Source organism: Ostrea edulis, chromosome 5 (genome assembly GCF_947568905.1).
Source record: "Ostrea edulis chromosome 5, xbOstEdul1.1, whole genome shotgun sequence".
Taxonomy (NCBI): domain Eukaryota; kingdom Metazoa; phylum Mollusca; class Bivalvia; order Ostreida; family Ostreidae; genus Ostrea; species Ostrea edulis.
In genome coordinates, this window is record NC_079168.1 from 64,786,268 (window position 1) to 64,807,543 (window position 21,276).

A 21,276-nucleotide genomic window follows, 5' to 3' on the forward strand; every position below is an offset into this window, starting at 1 on the left:
ATACTTGTAATAAGAAACCATTCATAGCGTGCATAGCAAATAAATTGTGATATTGTAAAACATGAACAAAACCGAACCAAAATCCGGAATCTACAAACCGAACCGAACCGTAAAAGTTTGAACCGCATTTAACCAACTTTTCGGTTAACCGTGACAGCCCTAGTCTACAATGATAAAAACATTAATTGTTGTCTGAAATGGCCAAACATTATATTCATGTACAACCTTGTGAGTATTCACAAATTGGCTTTGAGGATCCGGTTTAGAATAGATCCTCAGTACCCCCTGCGTGTCGTAAGAGGCAACTAAATGGGGTGGTCCTTCGGATGAGACCGCAAAAACCGAGACCCCGTGTCACAACAGGTATGGCACGATAAAGATCCCTTTCTGCTCAAAGGCCATAAGCGCCGAGCATAGGCTTAAACTTTGCAGCCTTTACCGGCAATATGATGTCTCCATAGGATTGAAAATCTCCCGAGCGGGACATTAAACAATATACAACCAACCGAATATTGTATAGTGACCTTGAAAGTTGACCTATTATAATTAGCTTTGATGACCATACAGGGTATACAAAATCGAATCCAAAACACATAAAAAATTAAACATTAACTTCTCGAGGATTCATTACTACACAAGAGCCACTAGTTACAGGGGGATTGAGGATTCATTACTACACAAGAGCCACTAGTTACAGGGGGATTTGAACAACCTACTTTCTGTCTTTATGCGAGGGTTCATTCCTAACAATCTGATAAAATTTCCAAACCAGAAATTTCCTGAACGTCCAACAAAAATGGGTACTTTAGAAATTCTAAAATGTTTGTTGCATGAGCTTTAAAAATCTCATACAAAACACATTTCAGAATTTCTTTTCCGGTCACTTGACCTTTCACCTTGAAAACCAATGCAACCAAGGTCAATATACAAGGTATAATTCCTGAAAGTTCAATAAAGACGGGTAAGAGATGTGGTAAAGGCTGAACAAACAAACGAACGGGCAAGTGTACATACCCTTCCACAACTTTGTTGAGTGGGGGTAATGAATAGGTCTAGTGCATGTATTCAGATTTACTCGTCGAACTTACCTTCCGTTTGTTGTTTTCCCGCCGTCTTCTCAAACTTCTTGTCAAATTAGGAATTTCCATGTTGAATGGCCGAACGATTCTGATGGCTAATTTGGTACACGTCACAATGATAGCCGTCATAGGAATGAAGTACATGATGAGGAATAGTAGAATAAAGAACACGCTCCTCACGTGACCTGTGCCTCCATCAAATACGTCAAAATTATCGGTACACGTCACTAAGGACACACTTCCCAAATCGCTGGTGATGGTGAAGGGATAAGACGTGGAACACAGGAAAGGCACGCAAAGGACCAGGGCGACGGTCCACGTGGCTGCTATTATCTTCTTGGTCCTGTCTGCGCTTTTGATCTTCGCCGACAGTGGGTAAAAGACGGCGTAATACCTTTTAAAAAAACATTTTCTTATTGAAACATTTGATTTTATTATGTACATAATCAAAAAAAAAAAAAATAATTGTCATCCGTGCAAGTGTTCTTGTAGGCAATGTCGAAGAGACATAGAAATCATGGATATCTGCATGAACTTTTTTCATTGAGGTTATGACCCGGGATTTTTATGATTTAGCTTTCAAACGTTGCAGTTCAGTTATTGAATGTTCATCGAGAAATTCTACTTCGCCATATATGATAACCTCTTACTTAATTATAGGTTCTCTCATACTAAACTACATACACGGATAACTCCTTCCTATATTTGGAGTTTCTGCTTCCTCTCATCTGTGACTGACGTTAAATTTCATTACCAAGGGAGGTGACTTATCAGTCAGCAAAATCAATGTACGATAACTCAGGAATAAATGTATCATGGAAGTATATAAACAATTGATGGAGGTACATATATTGTAATTACAAAAGACGAATGTCAATTTTTGGTAGGCATATAAATAGCTTTTGTTTAGGACTGATAAAGTTCCTAGTTTACACAAGAAATGTTAAATTCATTATCCGAACTCATTTCGATGATCAATTTTGGGAGTTTCATCGAAATCAATCTCTACAGAACACTGTAATGAAGACATTGAATAAAGCACACATCGCAGACGTTTGAGGTTAGAAATAAATTCACATATGCTGAAAGTCACGTGCCAACGCTAAATAAATAATCAACAATGTCTTATCATAACACTCAACACAAAATGGTCGATTTCGTCGCCTTTCACTTCATTTACTGCAAAACGAAAACTGTCGTCCCTTTCCGTCGAGCATACATGTCTTTGTTGACTCAATCCGTTTTATATGATGATCCACGACACATGTTAGTTTTGAAATTAATGCTGCGGTGGACTTTACTGACGTAGAATCATTAAGTCACCAAAATAACGGCTGACTTACTTTTCCGCGATATTGATTTTCCAACCTGCCTGCTTTTCCGCGACTACTACATATTGCTTTTCCGCGATTGTTTTTTACTATATGTTATGTATTATCTCCTCCTTTACGCGATTTTTAAATGGTCACGGGTGACGCTTACCATCAAACGGTTGCCGAAATTTACCTGTATCCCCCTCCCATAGAGTTCTACCTAGTGTGAGTAGTAACTATGATAAAAATTGAATGACTTTCGCATTTACACTGGTCTTTGAAAGGAACTAGACGCTATGGAAATTGTTCATACAGAAACAAATCGTGGCAACAAATGCATTATATACAGAGATGTCAATGATTTAAAGAATGGAGAGGTGTCCTACCGCTGCAGTGCACATGAATAATAATATGATAAGCAGAGGCAACAAGTTTTACCTGGCTAACGGAAGAGGTGCATGTTTAAATGAGTTGCAGAAAAGCAAAAAATATAATCATGGAAAAGTAATATGACTTATCGCGGAAAACTACGAAAACTCAAGATTTTTTTTTCATGGAAAAGCAGAGTCGAATCGCGGAAAAGTAAAACTGCGAGAATAACAACGTCAGACCGTTATCATTAACGTTAGGATACAATATTTTGAATATTTTTCAATTCAAAAGTTATCATATTTATACAAACGTAGTTGACCATCAAAGGAAGCCTGGAGTTTTGAGGGACATTGGTCAAAGATTAAGATCACAATTATAACTTTATCATGCTTTTATTGTGGCACGATAAGTTGAAATGTTTTCAACTTAGACCTTTCATAGTTTATGATTAAAGAAAGAGACCTAATCAGTGAGTGGTCACGAATTCAAAGGTCAAAAAGTTACAACAGACCTTCAATATACAAGTTTGTTATACTTTCATTGTGACACATTATCTTGAACAGTTTTTAACATCCAGCTCACACATAAATTATTCTATAGAAAGGTAGTTATCCAAAACACTTCTGCATTATGGGCATCTGTCTGTCTATTTTTCCGTGATCACGTTCATCATGCAAAGGTAACTGATCATTACAGAATGTTTTTGGTCATGAGGTCAAGGTTCAAGAGATCTTCTCACTAGTCTTACATAATTTAACATTCATATTTACACAAATGTTGATTCTATAGTTAAATTGGGGGAAAAGTACATAATTACTCCTTTCTGTCATTACATACTAGTATCCAAGGATACCTGGGGGGTACCATACAAAAATCCTCCTTTCATTTCCCGGGAGATTTGTACTGAACCCTTCATGTAACTTTTCTACTAAAGAATAGGTACACCAGTATGTTGCTGTTACGTTAAGTTGACCGACGATTACGAATTTTGTAAATAAAGAATGTCGGAGGTTTGACATACAGTGTATGGTGCACGAGTTGGAGTTTGAAATGGAACATTTTTTTTCTGGGTTGGTCGAAAAGGGGGACAAGTATTCCTTTTACAGAAGGTTCAAAACAATAAACGAATTTAAGAATACGCGGTTATGACCTTGGTCATGAGAAATTTGCGTATATTCATATGTATTGTCTTCTCTTCTTCATTATAATTTATAACATTGAATATGTCTTATGGCGTGACCGTGTTTGAGGGCGAAGCAGGAAGTGTTGGTATCAGCATTTATTTTATACCCATAACAGGATAAAAAAAAATACAGGATATAAAAAAAATTATCCGGACATGTGCGGACAGCTGTCAAAGCATCTTTGTATCTGTCTCCTTCCTCAGTGACATGTATTGATTTCTTCTGTTTCCTCTGTCTCCATCCTCAGTGACATGTATTGATTTCTCCTGTTTCCTCTGTCTCCATCCTCAGTTAACTGTATTGATTCCTCCTGTTTCCTCTGTCTCCATCCTCAGTTAACTGTATTGATTCCTCCTGTTTCCTCTGTCTCCATCCCCAGTTAACTGTATTGATTCCTCCTGTTTCCTCTGTCTCCATCCTCAGTTAACTGTATTGATTCCTCCTGTTTCCTCTGTCTTCATCCTCAGTGACATGTATTGATTTCTTCTGTTTCCTCTGTCTTCATCCTCAGTGACATGTATTGATTTCTTCTGTTTCCTCTGTCTCCATCCTCAGTTAACTGTATTGATTTCTCCTGTTTCCTCTGTCTTCATCCTCAGTGACATGTATTGATTTCTTCTGTTTCCTCTGTCTTCATCCTCAGTGACATGTATTGATTCCTCCTGTTTCCTCTGTCTTCATCCTCAGTAACATGTATTGATTTCTCCTGTTTCCTCTGTCTCCATCCTCAGTGACATGTATTGATTCCTCCTGTTTCCTCTGTCTCCATCCTCAGTTAACTGTATTGATTTCTTCTGTTTCCTCTGTCTTCATCCTCAGTAACATGTATTGATTTCTCCTGTTTCCTCTGTCTCCATCCTCAGTGACATGTATTGATTCCTCCTGTTTCCTCTGTCTCCATCCTCAGTTAACTGTATTGATTCCTCCTGTTTCCTCTGTCTCCATCCTCAGTGACATGTATTGATTTCTCCTGTTTCCTCTGTCTCCATCCTCAGTGACATGTATTGATTTCTCCTGTTTCCTCTGTCTCCATCCTCAGTGACATGTATTGATTTCACTTGTTTCCTCTGTCTCCATCCTCAGTGACATGTATTGATTCCTCCTGTTTCCTCTGTCTTCATTCTCAGTTACATGTATGTATTGATTTCTCCTGTTTCCTCTGTCTCCATCCTCAGTGACATGTATGTATTGATTTCTCCTTTTTCCTCTGTCTCCATCCTCAGCGACCTGTATTGATTCCTCCTGTTTCCTCTCTTGTGGCTGGTTTTCATCGAAACCTTTAGATGGCAGACTATAGTCTCAATTAATGGCATTCTTGTCCAGAAGATAAATTAGTTTTTCTAAAGGCGGTTTGTAGGTTTTCTGCACTGAAGGCCTTCGTGTAAGATTTGTATGCTTTGTGATGACATTGGATATAGATCTGGGCCCGGTTTTTCGAAAGCTGATTAACTTTAACACAGTGTTAACTCGGTGTTAACTTCTGTGTTAAAGTTAACCATGTGATTAACTGTTTTTCAAAATGCGAGTTTGCGTTAACACTGTGTTAACGTTGTGTTAACTTTAATCCACCTCCAGTACCTGTGTTAAGTCTTAACACAGTGGTTAAAAATGGCCGCCTACTTCATTTTCTGTCCGCCTCAGACCAAAAATCATGAAAATTTCAAAGGCTTAGACATTCTGAGGTGTGTATTGATGCTGAACTATGACGGTGTGTTGTTTATGTTGTCATAAATTGATATATTCGTCAAATCTCATGAAATTTACCTAAGGGGAACAGCTAATGGAAAAAACTAGTACAGTTGGATGATGGTGTTACACTTTTCTGTCAGTGGCAATATCTTGCACGCATCTATAGATACTTTTGGCAGAAACTTTCAATAAGGGGGGGGGGGGGGGGTGTCAATAAAACTCGTATTATATTCACTTATATGAAATCCTGCAACAGGACCCATGCTTAAGATATAATTTTACCTAATTTTGGCTTCCAAATGTCAAAGTGTATGCAGGCCCTTAGTTCATGATGATAATCTCCATTGAAACACCAACTTTAAAAACACTATCGTCTGCACTGGCCTTGACCTTTTGAAAATCCCTTGTATCATTTACAACTGATTCAAATGAAGATTTGCATGCATGAAACGTACATACATGTATTTTCTTTTTGAAGGCTATCTAATATGAACAGTATTCAATTTAGGCTAATACAGAATAGTTGTTAACACAAACTTAGGAAGAGTTTTTCATTGTTGATATTCCAGATTAATCTCCCTTAGTAGAAATGGAGTGGTGGATCAAGTGTTATGTTTAAAATAAAAAGAATATTAAAATAAATAAATGCATAAAAAGTACATAGATATAAAATGCTATAGATATGTATGTGAGCAGACTATCATAAGGTAAATTTATTTATCATTTTCTTCATGAATATCTTTAACTGTTTTGGGGAAAATAAGACTTTTAAAGAGTATTAAAAAAAAAAAAGTTAGATATTCTTAGAAATTTAGAATTTTTTATAGGCTAGCATCGTCGTTAAACCCCTCCCATAAATTTTGTCCAATTATGAATCAAACAATATAGAAAACCATGTTTTATTTCCTAGTCCAAAACATGTAGCACCTCACCCCCTTATTTCTGACAACATACGTTTGCTGTTATTTTTACATCCAAAGTCTGACACCCCCCTTCCCCGCTTCTTCATATCATAGCACCAGTGATTGGTAGTTGAAATGTAAGCTTGAACTGAACCCGTATATTTTACTGATAAAGGATGAAACCGACCCCCTCCCCCATCACGCAACTTAGGATTTTAGGTTCGGCTCGTACAGAACAACTCATTTTAGGAGGGGGGGGGTGTATAAATTATTTTGTTTTGGCTTGTCAAGTATTTTCAGACAATTGTGAAGTCAACTTGTTCGACTCCCTATAAACCCCCACTTTGATAAACTATGCAATGAGCCTGCTTTCTACAACATAAGCACCGTTTTTCTCAACTAGGCTTCTAAAGGCCTAGTATATATCATTATATCCAATACCTCTATGATTATTCAAATTGAATAGACTAATAAATGCATTTATACAAGTATAAGTGCATGGCTCACAGTCACTGTCATGTATTTTGAAACAAAACAATACATGAACATTTCATCAGCTATCTCCCACAAACAAGACTTTTATTTACTCCTGCATTCTTATTGTTTACATAGGAAGTACATGTGCATTATGGGTAATCAAATGATTAGCAAGTGGTTAACTCGGTTAACACAGTGTTAACTAATCAATGTGTTAAATTGCTTTCGAAAAACAGAATTTAACCATTGTGTTAGCTAATCACTTGGTTAGGAGTTAACACTGCGTTAAACTTAACCACTGTGTTAAAGTTAACCAGCTTTCGAAAAACCAGGCCCTGGCATATTTGTGGCATTTATTATTGTATATCCTATGGAAAGGCCCATAACACCTAGCATCTAGAGGATGCAGAAAATGACTGGTATGTGCATGCAGAATAAATAAGATGATGCTGTGTTCCTTTGTCCAGTCCACTAAACATTTAGATACATGTGACTTTGGTTATCTAAAAGTAAAAGAATAGTGTCATCTCCTCGTCCTGGTGCATATTTTAGAAAACGCTACTCTAAATACTTCATGAGCACTACAGAAATGGACCATTCTGTCTCTCAGACCGTATCGTATGCCCCTGGATATTTCCCGGTCAGGAACTCAGGAAGCATATTTGCTCCAGCAAACACGAAAACTAAAGGGGTTGTAGTTCCTGCAGCGCTGTCGCATCTTAAGATTGCTGTGGTAGAAGACCGTTGCGACATTGCTTCTTGAACAATGAGTTGTCTCTTGCAACTACAACAGGTGATGAATGATGTTGCTGAATCCCCTTTTCATCCACATTGAATATCAGGTGCGGCTTGTTTGAAAGGTTGTTTAATCTTAATGACCCCCAGAAACCCGTTAAAGTAAAAAGACGCAGTTGCAATGTTTCCTGATATTGCTCCCTGGATTTTAAGGCCCTGGGTTTTACCACACAGAGTACATTCCATCCACACATGAAACCCTGCTACCATCGCAGAGTGAGCGGGTTATCTCTGCGTCGCTTTCCTAAGATTCTAACAAAATCATTGGCAAAGCCAACCACTTCCTTACCGGTATAACCATACCCAAGCTGTTCCATTTCCTTGATAGGGTCTGCCAGACTTCATTCTGCCTCAATGCCGGACTTGACATAAATTTGCACCATCTTTCAAAGTGCTCACTGGTATCCCACATTGTCTAGCCCACCCGCACAGTTTGATTAGGATGTTGCACGGCTAGATAAGCAATTGTCATTTTAGTTGGGCTACACAGTCGGTACATGGAAGAGTTTAGCTTTGGTTTGAGTTGAAAAGAAAAAAAAAAACATTTCAAAGTTTAATTTTCTTGAATAGAATTTTCAACACATGGTTCCAGTATCGATAGTTGATTTGGGGCATTCTATTGTCATTAAGACATGGAGTAAAAAAGGAAAAGGTGAATATCGCGTGTGATCTATGATTAATTGTTTGCATTACCTGCTTAAACCGCATTTCTTCAGGACGTTCGTGATGTAGATGATACTTCTTCTATTTACATTCGATAAATGTAAGGTAAAAAATTACGTCACAAAAAAACAATACGAAACGTGCTACCTACGAAAACTTTTGGGGACGATTTTATGTTATGGACGAATTTAGGTAGGGGTTCCGACGAAAAACAACTTTGTTGATTATCTAAAAACCGGTCACGGTAGCGGTAGGTAATGAGTTCAAGCCCTGATCATACCATGGCCTCGTCATGTACGTAAACATTAATGACTGCTTCTTCGCCAAACGCTAAGAATTTAGGAGTGAGAATCACGGGTCTTTCGAATAGGAACTTAAGCCCCGTATTGCAACAGGCATTGGCACGTTAAAGATCCATTACTACTACGACCCTAAGGCTACGAATAGGTCTAAATTTGTGTTACTTCAGCTATGAGTGAAAATTCTCGACGGGACTTTAAACAAAGAAACTGAGGATTTCTGTTGTTATGTTGCCATCATTCTGGAGGGTGGTGGTTGTGTCTGACAATCAAACTAGGCATAGTTAATGTTGTTATTGTTGATTTGTTACTGCAAATATCATGAACTGAGATTTCTAACCTACTGACAGATTCTTGCTGCATCCCGGGTCGTATGTTTGGTTTTTAAAAATCTGATCGATGTCCTTGCTTCGAACCGGCGTCTAACGTGTCGTGTGTTTTGTTTTTGTTGGGTTTTTTTTTTTGGTTTGTTTTTTAATCTGATTGGTGCCACTGTTTTGAATGTTACGACCTTTAACCCTCCCCCCCCCCTCCCCAAGCTTCTTTGCAAATTGAATCTATTTCGTTTTGGTAGGGTTACAAAACAATGGTAAGTCACAAATGTATATATTTCAATTTGAAACAACTCTTACCCATTCCTTTATCAAAAATATATTTTCTCAGGAAATTAAGTAAAAAAGGACATATTTAAGACAGTTCCATCGACAAATGCTCGGCATCAGGTGTGAATGTCACGGGTCCTCGGAGATGACCTTAAAAACGGATGTCCCGTGTCACAGTAGGTGTGGCACGCTAAAGAAACCTCACTGCTCAATGGCCGTAAGTGCCGAGCAAAGGCCTAAATTTGAAGCCCTTCACCGATCTTGGTGACGTCTCCATATGAGTAAATAATTCACGAGAGAGACGTTAAACAAGATACAATCAGTCAGTCTTACGAATGTCCACGAAATTGTGCGATGCATACACGATATTCCCACGAATTGTCACGAGTAAACACGAATGGTCTGAGTGTATATAAATAGGGTTGTTTGAAATTCTGTAATATCACATCAAATTTAGTTGATGACAATAGCTTCAGTGCGGAGGCTTCAAATGGCGCTATGTTTGAGAAAACTCATCTTCACCAGTCAAGGGCTGTTGGTTCGTTGCCTCGCACTAACCCTTGGCATCAGTCACCATTCAAAACATGGGCTTGAGACGGAGGATATGATTGGTTTTGCAGTATGTAGCGTGGAGCCAATCAGACAATGGCTTTTATAATCGGTCAAAAACGAAACTGAACACGCATGGCGTCGTGCCATCTGCAACATGATGTAGAATTTGTGACCGGCGATTGATTTTCGGAAATTAATTTTTTTAGAGAAACAATTAGACGTATTTTTTTAATACGATGAAAACGATGGATTGCCCAAGTAATTTTGTCGAGTTTATTCACAAATTGAACAAGTTATTTAAAAATGACTGTGAAATAGATTAATAAATAATATAGCATTTAAGGGACGAAAGTGTGAATTATAAATTACTAGTACATTGCATACAAAATCAACACGCAATGTTCATTAAGTTGAAAAAAGTACCCCACGTAAGACCATTGTTTACTTTCTATTTTTGCTCTTACCAAACTTGCATCTTAAACAAGGAATCTCATTGACTGAATTAAGTTTAGCTTATTGCGTCACCCTCTATCCCAAACCCATGATCTGAATAGTGACTGATGTCAAGGGTTAGTGCGAGGCAACGAATCAATAACCCTTGACTTGTGAAGATGGGGGAACTTGAACGAAATGGTGCGGAAAAGACGATGTAATTGCCCAATTATTACACAATGAGCACTGACAAAGACAAAGTAGATACATGAAAGGTGAAGATAACGAACAGTGATCAATCTCATAACTCCCATAAACAATACAAAATAGATAGTTGGGCAAACACGGACCCATGGATACACCAGAGGTGGGATCAGGTGCCTAGGAGGAGTAAGCATCCCCTGTCGATCGGTTACACCCGCCGTGAGCCCTATATCCTGGTCAGGTAAACGGAGCTATCCGCAGTCAAAATCAGTGTGCCAAAAACGGTCTAACAATCGGTATGAAATACGTCAGACATTTGACCCAATGATAGGTTGTGTTGGCAAACTAGATCGTTATAACAACCATAGAATTTGCGAAATTCTTACTTTAATCGAGACTGTTGAAACCCCTGTACCATCAACTTGTTTCTCAGTAGCTTGCCTCGATTTAAAAACTGACCATACGCAGAACAAGCTCTTGCATATCGAATCAGTTGAGAGATATAAACACCATAATTATGCAGGTGCTAATGTAATATTACTACATAGATATGGAAAGTTGACGATGGAGAAGCTGAAATCATCCCGTTTGTCATAAAGTTGAGTTGTCAGTTTGCCGTTAATGTCTACTTTCAATAAAATATCTAAGTATGAAGCAGAAGTGTACGACGCTTTGGTGTCTTTTATGTCGAGCTCACAGGGATATATCGAATTGGCATACATATGTATGAATGAAAGTTATTATTGTTAATAGACAAAACGTCGCGTATTGGATAAGACCTTGAATCTCCAGACGCACTCATTATTATGGATATTTTGATCGTTTGCTGTGAGAACTTGAACCTGAGGACGAATTATCATTCAAAATCTTCCTCAAAGTGAAGCCAGCTATGTTTTGTGAGTCTGTATACAGACTGAATGCCAGATTACAAAAAAATGACACATGATTCCGAAAGGCTTTGGATTAAAGTTGGCCATAACACTTTGGTATATAGCCAAAGGAGAGTCATACACAAGTCTAATGTACGGATTTGGAGTTCCGCACATAACGATTTCTTTGCTGGTTCGAAAAGTTAGTGAAATACATGTACTTAGTATGCTGATGAAGTCATTACATGTCCAACAACTACACATGAGTAGCAACAGATAGCTGAGAAGTTCAGAGTTAGATGGAACCTTGGTGCTTTGGATTGGAAGCATATTGGTATAAAATGTCCATGAAATGGAGGTTTACTTTAATACAACTACAAAGGGCTTTACTCCCTCATTCTTATGGGGCTTGTTGATGCTGATTATAAATTCATTTGGGCTGACGTAGGTGCAAACGGCTCTGTATCAGATGCTACTGTACTTAACAACTCGGAACTGAAATGTGTAAATAAAAATAATGTTTTGGGATTTCTAGAAGCTGTCCCTCCATATAGTAAAAACATCCCTTATTTCGTTAATGGTGATGACGCCTTCCTTCACAGGACATGGCTCATGAAACCTTTCTCAATAAGGAACAAGACGCGTCATAGAAAATGCTTTTGAAATATTCGCCAACACATGACAATGTCTTTTAAGCCCTATGCGCCAAGAACCAGAAGCTATTTCATCTTTTGTGCTAGAATGTTATCTGCACAAATTGATGAGATTGCGATTTCCAAATCTCCAGAACTGAAATCTTGATCAAGAAGACAATGATTATCATGTGGTCCCAGGGGCCTGGAGAGATTATGCTAACCTTACATATTTTGACAACTAAAGCAACGAAAACACAAAACAAAAACAAAACAGAGGCAGTACTTAAAACACTATTACAATTCCGCAATAGGGGCGGTTCCCTGTTTCTCATCTCTTATTACCCTTCTTCTTTGGTGGCATTTTGATTTTTGACAAAGTTTAGACAACGTGATCTCTAATTTAACGCGTACATTCGTTTGTCGTACAAATATTCGTAGTTCAATCGCACATTACTCGTATTGTACTCGCCACCAATCGGCTGTTTTCGTATCGTATTCGCATCAAATCGCACTACATACCACTTTATTCGAGTAATACTCGCATTAACTCGTAGGATACTCGAGGTGACTCATAGGACATTCACAGTTTCACAAGTACTACGAAGTTCCGCAAGTGTCCTACGAATGTCCAAGATAAACTGTGAAAATATGCACGAGCGCAGTGCAACTGTCGCGTGATGGCCAACGATTGCTAAAAAATAGTACTGTTTTGCACATGCCCAAAACAATCGCCGAGTTAGCCGATTCGCTGCGATTCAGAAAGATAACCATCAACTAAATCTACGATAAACTTCGAATTACTGCGATTGTTTAATTTGTATGCTATCGTATCTTAAAATCGCGACAGTGTGACAGGGTCTTTATGCATAGTTACATGACAACATCTTAACCTCAGCAACGCTCAAAGGAAGTAATTTAACATATCTTAAAATAGATGTAATTTGTGACGTAGCGCTGAACTTTTGAAATGAAAAACGACATTCAAGCTTTTGAGCATCAATATTTTGTTGCCAGATTGACATCATTGGATTAAGGTATTTTGTTGCCAGCTTTATATCACTGGATTACGGTATTTTGTTGCCAGCTTTATATCACTAGATTAAGGTATTTTGTTGCCAGATTGATATCACTGGATTACGGTATTTTGTTGACAGATTGATATCACTGGATTAAGGTATACTGTTACCAGATTGATATCACTGGATTAAGGTATTTTGTTGTCAGATTGATATCACTGGATTAAGGTACACGTGTATTTTGTTGACAGATTGATATTACTGGATTACGGTATTTTGTTGTCAGATTGATATCACTGGATTACGATATTTTGTTGCCAGATTGATATCACTGGATTACGGTATTTTGTTGACAGATTTATTTCACTGGATTAAGGTATTTTGTTACCAGATTGATATCCCTGGATTACGGTATTTTGTTGCCAGATTGATATCACTGGATTACGGTATTTTGTTGTCAGCTTGATATCACTGGATTAAGGTGTTTTGTTGCCAGATTGATATCACTGGATTAAGGTATTTTGTTGCCAGATTGATATCACTGGATTAAGGTATTTTGTTGTCAGATTGATATCACTGGATTACGGTATTTTGTTGTCAGCTTTATATCACTGGATTACGGTATTTTGTTGCCAGCTTTATATCACTGGATTACGGTATTTTGTTGCCAGATTGATATCACTGGATTACGGTATTTTGTTGCCAGATTGATATCACTGGATTAAGGTATTTTGTTGTCAGCTTTATATCACTGGATTAAGGTATGAAACACTAGCGTTATCATACAGACCAGATCGTGTCTTCTGCTGAATTTGAAATTGAAGGTCCAAATCAACTACAAGGATGACTCTTAATTCTGCGGCTAAAGGTCACAGCTACAAATAGTTCATATCCATTAGACCTTTATATAATCACAGCTCTAGGAATAACACTTGTAATAAAATATCTGCATTTTTCAAGATTTTAAAACATCTGTTTTAAAACACATTTTTACTTCAATCTGGAATACCGAGCTTCTGTTAGAAACACGTGCCCATGATTCACGTATTGCGGTCCTGTGTTAATGACTTTTAACGCCCTATTCTCATGTTAATGGAAACAAAAGGATTAAATGAAATAAGCAAATCATATTATTGTTATTCCCAAGTCGATACATCTTTATATCTTTTCTCCAATTAATTGCGTAGTCTCATCAATTTCAATATATCCTTGAAATAATCTTTTGACATTTGGAGATATATCACCTAGTGTTCAATGACACAATCTGTGTCTGCTGGATCTGCAGATTGGTCTTCGCGTGGTCGTTATAAAAAAAGATAAATTTTCGACCTTAAATGGAAATTATCAAGATCAGGGGAAGAAAACGGCTACAGCGCATCGAATGATCAATTTTTGTATCCTGCTTCGGTGAAAGCGGAAGGTATATTAAATTGGATCCTTAAAAACACATCAAATAAATATATATTTTAACAAATATCATTCTGATTACTATAAACAACAGTCATCTGTATTTAAGATATTAAGTAAAATCACATCTAATACAGTATTTTAGAAAACTTTTTTACGTGTTGACCTAAAAAATAATACATTTAAAATTATGCATTTAGAAATAAATTGAATTTCCCTGTCGAGTCAAAAGCAACCTCTGGGGTTTTTTTTGGGGGGGGGGTGTTTTTGTGTGTTTGTTGTTTGGTGGGTTGTTTTTATTGCATTTTACGTTCCAAGATTTTTTAACTTATATAGGGACGTCACCAGCTGTAAGTGAAGTGCCACATTTAGACCTATGCTAAGCGCTTACAGTCGTGGTAATGAAAGCTCAAAATATTGCACCAACACCAACAGTTTTTAAAGTCATATCAGAAAGACCAGTGACTATCACTTCTAATGCCGGCTTCTCGTCGAGGAAATACCCGAGAAGTATAATTAACACGTTTTCTTAATATTTTAATTTGATTATATATTTCAGAATGATTTTAATAGTAAATGCACAATTGTCTAAGTAAAGGATAGAAAAATGTCCATTTTGTGAGAGAAAGAACTGATAGAGATCGATAGGGCCAAGATGCGTTCTTTCTGTCACAGATTAGACAGTTTGAGACTTATATCTTACTTAAAACAGGATCTCCAATATCAGGTAAACAATGATGATGCTTCCGATAAGACTTTGTCTTCGCAATGTACTCTACCAAAATACAGCTATTAAATACTTGTAACCTAACTGGAGAACTCGTATCATCACCAAACTACCGGAGAAAGGAGACCTAGGAGAATGCAACAACTGGAGAACTGATATCGTCACCAAACTACCGGAGAAAGGAGACCCAGGAGAATGCAACAACTGGAGAAGTGATATCACCAAACTACCGGAGAAAGGAGACCTAGGAGAATGCAACAACTGGAGAACTGGTATCATCACCAAACTACCGGAGAAAGGAGACCTACATGTAGGAGAATGCAACAACTGGAGAACTGGTATCATCACCAAACTACCGGAGAAAGGAGACCCAGGAGAATGCAACAACTGGTGAGGCAACAACTGGAGAGGCATCGCCCTACTGTTACTCACCAGCAAAGTCTTCAGTCGCATCTTACCGCAGCGCATCAAGCCTTACTTCCACAAGAGCAAGCCGACTTTGGAAAGGGGGATCAAGCAGATCCTCGGGCAATCTCATGAATGGAACAGCCCACTGTAGGTGGTTTTCATCGACTTCTAGAAAGCCTTTGACAGTTGGCACCGCACTTCTCTCTGGATTATCCTAAGACACCCCCGAAACCGGTAAACTTTGAGTGTCGCATCATCCACAACAACCAGACAGAACCATTCAAGGTGGACACCGGAATGAAACAAGGTTGCATATTGTCATCGATCTTCTCTCTGACCATCAACTGGCTGATGAAAAGCATCATCCGGGGGAGAGCAACACTGAATCATGTGATCGTTGGCCTCAGTCTTGGAGGACATGGACTACGCAGATGACCTGGAATTGCTATCACACAAGCATCAAGAAGCCCAGCAGAAGATGGGAAGCCTCAGAGGGACAGCTAACACCATTGGGTTGAAGGTCGACCCAAGTCATGAGGGAAATTATTACAAACTATAATCCAATCACCACCAACAGCAAACCACTTGACGGTGTTCAGGGATTTGTATACCTGGGCAGCAAGATGACTACAGATGGCGACTGCGACCAGGAGATTAACACCAGGATCAGCATAGCCAACCAAGCTTTTGCAATACTCAGGTTCATCTGGAGATCCACCATAGTCCGTATCCAAGCGAAGATTCGACTTTACAAGAACAATGTCATCAGCGTTCTACTGTGTGGCTCATATTGCTTGAAGACCACCGTCAACACTGAGAAAGAGCTAACGTTGTTCCAGAACAAGTGTCTGCGACGTATCCTCGGGATCATCTGGCCAAACATCATCTTAAATGAAGACCTGAGGACTAGAACAGAAGTCTCTACCAAACAGGACATCATCCAGGTAAGCCGGGATATGACAATCGTATGCCTCATAACGTGCTCCTTAGAACAGCCCTACACTTTACCCCTCAGGATAAAAGAAAGCAGGGGCGACTGAAGGGAACCTGGCGCAGGACAATAGAAAGAGAGCCGAAAGACAAAGGACTACCTCTTGACACACCCACCACAGGGTAGCCGCAGACAAAGTCAGATGGAGATCCTCTAGCGCCAGTAGGCACAGAGAGGATTAAGTGAGTGTGTGAGTACCTTAACAATTAAAACCGATCTTGAACAACTGTTTCATTCTGTTCATTTATAGGTCAGTTTGAGTAACCCTTAGCAGTAACCCTAACTGTAATACTATAATACGTGTGCTACATTTGTTTTATATCCATTCACTTTTACCATAAAGCCATATCAAAATGCATTTTTTATGGAGAAAGAATATTTTACTCAATCAAAGTTAAAGGGAGGTAATGAAAGTCGAAATACTGACAGTATTGTAAGTGAAATCCTGGATATAGAGGATGAGAATGCAATGAAATCAAACTTTTATTTGAAAACTATCCTTTTTTATAATTTCCAAGTTACGGACTGTAAATAAATTTTCTGCTTCTATGATTAGCCGCGATTTGAAAATGAGACCCCAATGATGTTTTTTCTTAGCATGAATATTTGAATAGTTTGGGTTTTTCCAAATGTATTGGTTGAAAATAATGCACTTATATGCGAATGAATTTCTTTAATTTACGTAATGGCTGTTTACATTTGTTTTGGGTGGTTTTTTTTTTTTTTTTTGGTTTTTTTTTGGGGGGGGGGGTGGTTTTGGGTTTGTTTGGTGTTTGGTTTTTTTGGGGGGTCTAATCCTGCATGGTTGAGAGAAGTTAAAGTATTAAAATCGCTGCCACAAATATAATTAATATTTATTTATTAACATTTGATTTATCGTTTTTATATGGCTTATCTGTTTTTACTCTGGAAATAGAAAGTAAAGTTGATACTGAAATATTTCACATTTTAAAACATCATAGACTCTAACAGTTTGAAACTACCTGGATATTCAGGTGTAATATCTTGTAATGTTATATCTGTGTGATAATTGGAAAAGCCTAACTGTCCCGTTCTTGAACGTTAATCAAAGGAAAAATCACGACGTGTCCTACAGATGTGTGACGGCGACGGCTGGCATAAGTCACGTGACTGGAACGAAATAAAATTAGGGTAAACAATGTAGCCCAAACTGTGGATTTTAAACTCATTCTCCCCTCTACACTTGTTACTATTAGAGCTCCTTGCGCTCACTAATATAAGCCTAAATATTCTCTATAGAATTTATAGGAAAAAATTCAAAATATGCAATAGAAATGAAATTAAACAACGGGTTGATTTATCTAAGAAATGAATTCAGATTTCAGATCAACTATGGTTCTTCTAAAGTGACTGCGAACAGATTAAAACATTCATAGTGGCTCCCTCCTCATACATGATAAATGTCATCGTAAATTGTCATATTTTACAGACATAAACTCGTATTAACCATTTTTTCCTTATAATTCGTACATCCACCCATACACGGATCTGGTTCTAATTTTTATGGTTAGAATAACTGAATGATGGATGGTAAAAATTGGATTTAAGTTATTTTTCAACACATTTCCCCAGTATGTAGTTAACTTGTAATTTTTAGAATTTTGAATATTTTTCTTACGGCCACATATGTCTACACTTTTAATAAGATATTGAATTTGAACAGAAACATCTAATGAACGTTGTACATGGTTTGTCATCGTTTATCATTGAATCTTGTTGAATATTGATTCGAAATTTAGAGATAAAACCAAATTACTGTAACATACGTTTATATTACTAATGTTTCTATTTCCATTTCGGGGTATACATACTCCAGAGAAACTTCGGGATGATGATGACTACTTTCTCATTTATATATATTTGTTCGTTGTAAGCGATGCAGAAGAAGCTAATTACGCGAATTATAAATGCAATATGCTATATTTAGAAGATCGACATGAACTCTACATCAAAATTAGTCGAATCAATATGATCATTATATAGCAGTACAATAAAAATGCTTTCATATTGATCTGAAATTGCAGCTGCTGTGTTCTTGAGATTTTTAAAGTTTATATCCCTTTGTGATTTAATCCTGATACGGCAAAAATTGAATACACTCAGAGAAGGTTTTTTTCTCTTCATTTTGTTATTTTTACCTTCATTTGTAAATGTAATAGAATAAAAGTTATCTGAAAAGTACACACGTGTAGTAGTGTGGTGATAGTTCTAAATGATACTTATGTTAAAGGACACTTCGCATTTTGCTAAACCTTTTCAGCAAAATGAATTCTTTCCATGCCTATAACTACTTTAGTTTTTAATGAAATATTTTCTATAGTTTACGAGTTTGAGTGCGATGAAATTCAAATCTTGAGATATGCATATTTACTTTCGATATTTTACGTTCCAAATGAGCGTAGTCTCTTTTTCGATCCAACAATACATTGTAACTTGGTTAATGATCCCGATTGAAAAAAGGTCTGTCTCGCCAAACAGCCATCATTTATTGTGTATTCTTAACATCAATTCAACCAAATATAATCTATATATCAAATGTTGCTTTAAATTTACAAATTTCTATATAGCTAGGGCCTCGATCAGTTCTTTTTCTCACAGAATGGACAGTTTGAGGCTTATATCCTATTTAAAACATTACATCTTTTGTTCTAAGAATGGACAGACTCAGGTAAACACATTGACAATGATAATTATGAATAAAGCTATTTTTGAATAGTCTGACAATATAACCAGTCTGATTATTTTGTCCACTTATTGGACAGTGTCAAGTAAGTAATCTTGTACTTCAGGTTTTATATTCACTCACTCTATAGTACTGAGCCATATCAACATGTCTTCCTCTGATGGGGACAGCACTTTCATTGCACAATCAAAATTTAAGGATATTAATGAAAGTACTGCAAATATTATCTTAACGAGTGTTATATTCTGGATATGGGAGATGAGAAAGTTTTGGAGCCAAATTTTGATTTGAAAAGCATTGTGTTTTCGAATACTTGGATGAGGAAATAATTATCGCCAGCCAAAAGAACTCAATACGCCCACCTCGTGAAATGAAATGAAATTATTCATGAAAGCGAAAATAATAATTCAGAATTAGGATATGCTAATAAAGAAAACATAAAAAAGGGTGTTGTGAAGAGTTTCGGAATGTGCCTCTGAATCCAGCGAAATACAAATACAGTATGGAAATATGTCTTTCAAATTTAAGTTTTGATGCGATATAATAGTTGCCAATAGAATTTTTAAAAATGTGAATCTTAAAGTTGAAGCAGAGATCTCTACTAAGAGGAAATATCGTTTTACGTGATTTTTGCGATATCTGTTGATTCTTACTTGTAGGAAATTTTGAATCAAATTTGTATCTCTGACAAATGTATTGTCTTTCTCTTATTTTCAGCCTACCTGTAGATTGGATTTACCTGGCACTGTCCAATAAGTTGACAATTACTGTCCATTATTTTTAAGGACGGACAGTATCTGTCCATTCTTAAAAATAAAGGAAAGCAATTGTCAACTTATTGGACACCTACAGGTAACATTTTCACTACAATTGGACTTTCTCCTTTATAAAAGCCTAAAAGACAAAGGATTGTGTAACAAAAATGTTTTAATAATATCAAAAGATATGTCTGAATGCTTTATAGAGAGTATTTCAATAAATCGAGTTTTCAATATCAAGAATTCGATTTATTGCTATCAACATATGAGAAACAATTGATATCAGTCAATTCACTAAACCTTAAAATACATGCAGACTCATGATAAAATTCTGGGTTGAAAGTAAAAACTGTACACATATTTAAATGTTGCTGCTGTGTGTGTGTTTTATAGTTAAGTATAAATTCCGTAGAAAATATATATCTTGATATGAAATCTGAGAATTTGAAAAGAGAAAATGAATTTCTTTTAAATATAATTTTAATCTTGAGCTTTACTGTCTTAGGTTAAATGTTCGTTTATATGAATACTAAGGTCAACAGTCGTTGACTGTTCCATAAATAATATGATTTTTTTAGTTACAATTTTTTCAACAAATCAAGGTTATAGTGCCTATTTAAAAGAGCTTTTTTCCCACACGCACTTGCATATATACACTAAATCAACATGTATGTGTTAAAATATAGACATGTATTACATACAATTGTAACATTTTAATTATGCATAATATCATTTCATTAGTAAATTAGGTCAAGACAGATGCATCATTGCTAAGTCCACGTGACATTTGACGTACAATTTTAGCCGCGTTTCGGGTAGCGGATTCTCACCTCGAACTCTTAGGTATTAGATTTACATCACGTCAGTGTATTCTCACCCACGTACTGCTTACGTCAGTACAGCGGCTTATGGGTCACATGGTTCACCTGAGCAGTTGCTCATACAATCATTGAACACACACGGTTTAACACCCACCCACCCCCACCCCCCTTGTAGTCCTACCCAGAGGGTAAAAGGTCAAATTTTAAAATCTACATTATTTAAAGATGCTCGCATCTGTGATTATTAAGAAGATTTAGAAGAATTTTCCTTCATGTATGGACAAATATTTTTATGCTAAACCCATTTTGGCAAAAGGGGTCATGGAAGGGGTCATGGTGTGAACTTTGAATTCACAGTATATGAGGATGCTTGAATA

The 21,276-nt window shown here is 37.0% G+C and overlaps 1 protein-coding gene across 1 annotated transcript in view; it reads right to left on the reverse strand.

Moving 5' to 3' along the window:
• Window positions 1-21,276, reverse strand: part of LOC125652498 (QRFP-like peptide receptor) — a 55,325-nt gene that overhangs the window by 5,502 nt on the left and 28,547 nt on the right. Inside the window, exon 2 of the mRNA XM_056165131.1 lies at window positions 1,089-1,473. Within this exon, the coding sequence (XP_056021106.1) occupies window positions 1,089-1,473 (385 nt within the window). The remainder of the gene's footprint in view (window positions 1-1,088; window positions 1,474-21,276) is intronic.